The sequence below is a fragment of the Pseudorca crassidens genome, chromosome 15 (genome assembly GCF_039906515.1).
Source record: "Pseudorca crassidens isolate mPseCra1 chromosome 15, mPseCra1.hap1, whole genome shotgun sequence".
NCBI classification, from domain to species: domain Eukaryota; kingdom Metazoa; phylum Chordata; class Mammalia; order Artiodactyla; family Delphinidae; genus Pseudorca; species Pseudorca crassidens.
In genome coordinates this window covers 40,111,883-40,117,882 of record NC_090310.1, presented here as the reverse complement: position 1 = coordinate 40,117,882, position 6,000 = coordinate 40,111,883, and the positions used below count along the sequence as shown (strand labels likewise).

The following is a 6,000-nucleotide window of genomic DNA, read 5'->3' as shown; positions in this document are numbered from 1 at the left end:
CAAGCAGGGCTGGCGACACACCTATCAAGGGCACTCTGCCGGGACCACCTCCTCCCCACAATACTGGGTGAGCTCTGGACCATAGCGCGTCTTCCGTCTCTTCCAACTCCAAACTTTTGAGATTTTTAAAAGAATTGGGTTCATTTCTTTTTCTTTTCTTTTCTTTTCTTTTTTTTTTTTTACCATTTCTTATCCTACTTTTAGGCAATACTCTATCAATACCTCTCATAATACTTAGAAATCTGACCTTACACTAGAGAAAAGTCAACAAAGGCAAAACTGTTTCTTTGAAAATGTTAATACTGTTGATAAACCTATCTCGTCTGATCACACACACACAAAAGAAAGATAACACATTAGATTTCCCTTCTTCCAAAGAAATATCCAGCAAATATCAGAATAGGCAGGCATACAACAATTGGTTGAATAAAAGTGTAATTATACCTGTTATTTTCACCTCCAATCCTCTGAAGGTTGTGTTGCATTTTGAGGTTTCTATTCTTAGATCCTATCATTCTATAATATTTCCAAATAATGGACAAAGTGTCTCAGGCATTCGGTGATCTGAAATCCAGTGAAAGGTGAAGAAGAAGAAGAAAAAGCTCTGTTAATGGGGTCTTTTTTGTAAAATAAGGAATTTTGAATGAAGTGAAGTTTTTAAGCTTTTTATGAGATGGGACATACTTCCGTGATTTCACAGCGTTACTCTATTTTTACTTTCATTCAGCCAAGCTCTCTCTTTCTAGCAAGGCTCCAGTTTGTTGGCGGATAAAAATACATTCGCAGTCTCTCCCAGAAGCTGCGCCATCAGCCTCGTGGACGAGAAAGAAGCCTGGTCTCCTTGTGCCGCTATGGAAATGTCTTCCTCCTCCTCCTCTGGCTCACCCGGCGCAAAGTCTTTTTCCTTCTTTGTTTGTCGTTCTCAGAGAAAATCTGGAGTCCAGACAGGGAAGAGCCCAGAGAGGGTGACCCCTTGAGGGCAGCTCCGGAGGCGGGGCGCGTCTTCACCCTGAGCAGTCTGGGCCGAGCTGCGCCCCGTCTCCGAGAGCGGGGAGAGTATTCCAGCCGAGCCAAGAAATCCGTTACCAGGCTGCTGTGTCCCCAAAGGCCATTCCAGGGCGGAAGAGGACGGGGAAAACCGCTGTGTTGATTCTCCCGCCCTGTGGGCTGGGCGCGCAACGGGTCAGGTTACAGACAGGTGAGTCGGGCGGATGGGCGAGCTGCTGGCGCCAGAGCACCCCTGGCCGGCCGCGTCCCCGCAGCCCCCGGAGCTGGCACACGTCTGATCACCCCGGGAAGCGGGTGGCCGCCACGGCCGTGGAGGCGGTGCTATGCGTCCCTGGGCACACCGAGCAGAGGTCGTAGGACCCGCAGCGCGCCCCCCAAATCCCGCAACGCGGGTACAGCTGCTCTTAGAAACTTGGCATCTTTCTTTTACCAGTTCCCCTTCCTTCTCTACCCTCTCCCCCATCCTCGGCCCTCCAGGTATAAAGGTAGATGAAAACAAACAAACAAACAAGCAAAAAACCCCAAACCCAAAATAAATACCAAGCTCTCCAGCCACCTCCCCAGTAGGGGCAGTGAGGGGATATGTAGCCCATCTTCACTGGTTTCTTGGAAAGTATTTCTCAGCCTCAGAATTTGGGGAGCAAACGGTTAGGGGAGGCAATAATGGGAGTGGGTGAGGATAAGAAATTTGTTTCAAAGCTGTGTTTACATAGCCAGCCCTTGGCTTTTTTTCCATTGTGTTTATTTGGGGTAAGGGGACTCTTGGGGTGGAACAAGCGGACTTGTTTTTCTTAGATTGTATGGCACAAAATAACGTTCTAAAGATGCATGAATTTTAACATTTAATTTTACTGTGTTTATTTGGGGGACTGTTGTCTATGAGGGGGAGCTGAAGCTCCCAAGTTCCCTCTTTACCAGATCAGAATCCTGGGGAGTCTCCCGCGGCCTCCCCCTTCCGCACACCGAGATTTCAACAAACCCCGGGAATGATCCACAAAGTCCAGAGGAACTGAGCCATTTTCTGGCTTGCTTGTCGGAGGCGAATCCACTGGGGCGGGGTGGGGGGGGCGGGGGAGGGGGCGACTCGCGGGGGCTCCAGCTCTAGGGGGGACGCCCGGGGAGCGGACTTGGTGCTTTCCTCAAAGAGTTCGCCCTGCGGTGCCTGTGATGGGGAATGGGGCAGGGGGCTGAGAGAAAAACGTTCTTCCCTTTTTAAGAAGGGGAGGGGGGAAAGACTGAGACGTTAAATTCTTTTGCAAACATTCGTGCCGAAGGAAGGGCTGGAACAGGCAGCCCCGGCCGCCGGAACCGGTCGGACAGGTAGCGAGCTTGTTGACACCGTTATGTTGCAGGGCGCATGCTCACTCCCAAGTTTCCTGGTGCCTTTTCTATTCCACCTTATGAAACTTTTTCCTCGGCGTGGTCTCACCCGCGATTTAAGGCATAGGTGTCGCCGAGCCGGGAGGCTGGGAGTCGCTGGGCGTGCGGGGGAGAGGCCGGGCCGCGCCGCGGCGGGGGGCGGAGGGAGAGGGCCGGCCGGGCGGGAAGGTGGGCTCTGGCCGCGGGGAACCGGGGACCGAGCCGCCGCCGCCCCTAGAGGGGAGCAGCCGGGACGAGGGGCCGCAGTCCGGGGAGGGGGCCCCACGATGCCCAAAGTCTTCCTGGTGAAGAGGAGGAGCCCGGGGGTCTCGGTCCGCAGCTGGGATGAGCTCCCGGACGAGGAGAGGGCAGACACCTACATCCCAGGTGAGCGCCGCGCCGGGGCCGGGCCTGGGCGCCGGGTTCCTGGGGTGCGGGCAAGGGTGGCCGGGTCCCCTCTGCTCTACGGCCGAGGCTGGACTGTCCCCCTCCCCCATGTCCCTCTTTCAAGGGGAGGAGGAAGTCACGGAGGCGCGGGAGGACCGAGAGTGAGAGGCTGGGAACCTGGGACGCCCTGCGCCCCCTTCCCCCTAGTGGGCGCCTCTAATTGCCCGGCGGCGGGACCGTTGGCTGCAGCGCGGGCCGGGGTGGCCCGGGAAGGGGGCTAGGGGCCAGTAGGGGCAACCCTCAGTCCCACGTCCTCGTGGGGTTGCACAGGGATGGGTCAACCTCTCCGGGGCTGGATGGGTCGAGGTCAGGCCCCCCGCCCCCATCCCAGGGAGAGGAAATTTGGCGCGCGGGTCCCCAGCCGCGCTGGGCCCTCTTTTCCTCGTGGGCGCTGTAACTGGGACTGAGGAGCGGCTCCCAGAACCCCGAAATCGCTCAGGAGGCCGAGTCCGGGGCTCTCTCGCCCACCCCCGCGGCGTTGCCCACTTGGCGAGGTGCCCAGGTCCGGGGCGGGGCGGCGGCGGCACCGCCCGCAGGTCAAACTGCCGCGGGCGCCCGGGCCTGACGCCGCGTGCCTGTGTGTCGGGGCGCGGCCCTCCCATGCAGTGGGCCTGGGCCGTCTGCTCCACGACCCTCCCGAGGACTGCCGCAGCGACGGCGGCAGCAGCAGCGGCGGCGGCAGCAACAGCGCGGGGGAGCCCGGAGGCGCGGAGAGCAGCTCGTCCCCGCGCGCCCCCGAGCGCGAAACCCCCGAGCCTGGCGATGGCGAGGTCCCCGGTGGACACCTGGCGGCGAAGCAGCGCCCGGTCGCCAGATCGAAAATCAAGGTACGATGTCGACTCTGCCCCCGCCGCCACCTGCACCACGCCCTGGCGTCGGGCTCCCAGGGCCGGCGCCTCTCCCTGTCGCGCCCGCCCGCGCGCCCCGGCACCCGAGCACCCAGCGCGCCCGCAGCGCAGCTCCTGCACCTGCCCCTGGGTCGCGGCCAGGGCGCCTCCCCGCGTCCTCCCGCCTGCCAGGTAGCCGGCCGCCCGCGCTGCTGCACCCCGGAGACTGGCTTCCCGCGCGGGCACAGGCCCTCCGCGTGGCCTCCGGAGCTGCCTAAAGGCTCAGGCACAGCTTCCTCCCCCCAGCAGTCCATTCTGTGCGCAGGGCCTGAGGAACACCCTGGCCGTCGGAGTTCCTGGAGTGGGAAAGAAGGGACCCCAGGCCCCGGGCTCCCCTCCTCTGAGGTGCAGTTCCTACAGCTTTGTGAATTCTGAGTTTCGCCCCCTTCCTCGAGTTCTGGAGGCAGTGGTGGTAGCTTGGCACACAGTGGGTCTTTTGCAATCACAACTATTCCCAGTGCCAATTATGAAGTGCCCGTTAGACACGAGGTCTGTGCCGGGCACTTGAAACTTGTGTTTGTCAAATCTTATTGAATTATGTTCACGGATGAACGGATTCAACTGCAAATTGGCCTACTGCCCCGCCCCCAGTGGGTTGGAGTGTTTGCTTCCCTCTATCTTCGCGCTTCAGCCCCCACCCCCACCCAGCCTCCTGGAATTGTAGGCCACAGCTTATCCGGACGCCCATCTGCGCTCTCCTGTGTGGAACTGCCATGATTGCTTGCTCAAAGGTATCCGCTACCTCTAAGACTAAGCTGTCCCATTCCACTGACTCACGGGCGGCGGGAGCCTGGGAGTGGCTTTTAGGAATCACAGAACCCCAGTTCCTAGCCAAGTGGGCCTTAGTGTGAGCCTTTTCGGGCTCCAGGCCCTTGGTGTAGGTGTTAATTCTTGGGCACTCCAGGGTGGTCCCGAAGCCCCCTGCCCAGGCACCGAGATGGGGCGGAAGCCCTAGGGTTAGCTGTGGATTGCCAAAGCCTCCTCCGTTACTTTTCCTGGGAGAGGTCTTCCCTCCCCTGTGCATATTCCTGGCTCCAGGGGCTTGGCTCCGTGGTGGGCTGGCGTGCATTTGGTTATCAATTGAGGCTAGAGGCTTGAGCCTGGAATCCTTAAGAAAGACACCTTTAAAGGATGCTGCGACTGGGTGTAGGCATCCTGCTTAGTGTTAAGTGCGCTGACGAGGTTCAAAGTCAGCTGATGGGAGGCTTTTCTGGGCCAGATGGGGTTAACTGGGAGGGACAATTTGCCTGAGGCCTGTAGCTCTGCCCTCCGGGAAATTCTACCAAGTATCCACTTGCATATTTATCATCCGCCGGAAGGACAATTTGCAACATTGTTTTCGGGTGGTCTATAGATACTTCACCCCTCTGTCCCCCAACTGCCCAGATTGCCCTGGAGACAAGGTGGCACAGGAAAATATCCAGTCCGTTAACCACCATTTTAGGAGATCTCTGCCACCCCAGGCAAACAGCTCCACTGGGGCCCTGGATTAAGGGAATGAATAAACCAATCTTATTCCCAGGATCCTTGTTTTGGTGCTGACGCCAGGGGTGGGGGGGAGGGCATAGAGTTTGCTCCTCAACCCTTAACAAGGTTTCCAGAGGAGTTTTTGTTTGTTTACTGAGGTCGAAGTTCAGGTTCCCTCTCCTTCTCAGCTTCCATAAGACCTCCTGGGGTTAAGATGCTTCAAGCCTACAGAATTATCAGCTGTGGTATTGGCCATTTTCAAATGACTGGTCCAATTGCCCGTGAATTAGCACGTTGTGTAACTGTAGAGTGCTATGCCAAGTATGCTGAACTGTCTAAGAATTAGTTTCCTAACCATAAGAGGGGGAAGCCACTCAGGCATGATGCATGTTTTTCAGTGACTTGAAGACACTTACTGGACCGTTGGTTCTTAGGACCAGAGAAGGGCAGAGAGAAGCTACATCCCATCCAACAGTATGTAGTGCCTGCTGTGCACAAGGCAGCCAGGAGATAAAGATGCTGCCACCCTGGTGTTCCAGAATCTTCTGACAGTAACGGTTAGGGCTCTAGGCTCTGGTTTAGTCCCTCTGGGCCTCAGTTTCCTCGCCTGTAAAAATGGGGATAGTAATGAAACAAGTAATGAAACCTCATAGAGGTGTGAGGATAAATGAGTCAAGCGTGAAACACGGTAGGTGTCCAATAACTCTAGCTAGAATTATTTGGGTTGGTGGAGAGACACAAATACTAAATTAATTATTAACCCTATTACAGGAAAGTGAATGCTCAGCTAGAAGCACAAGCAAAGATGCAGTACATTCTGAGCAGAGGAAGG

The 6,000-nt window shown here is 56.8% G+C and overlaps 1 protein-coding gene across 2 annotated transcripts in view; it reads left to right on the top strand.

The window, feature by feature from the left end:
• The first annotated feature begins 826 nt into the window (after positions 1-826).
• Positions 827-6,000, top strand: part of OVOL2 (ovo like zinc finger 2) — a 28,340-nt gene continuing 23,166 nt past the window's right edge. The window contains exons 1-2 of one of the 2 annotated variants that reach the window (XM_067707313.1): positions 2,126-2,754; positions 3,421-3,641. In XM_067707313.1, coding sequence (XP_067563414.1) covers positions 2,352-2,754; positions 3,421-3,641 — 624 coding nt within the window. In that variant the 5' untranslated portion in view covers positions 2,126-2,351. Of the gene's footprint in view, positions 1,199-2,125; positions 2,755-3,420; positions 3,642-6,000 lie in introns of those variants that run through there. The other variant, XM_067707314.1, reaches the window with a different exon arrangement.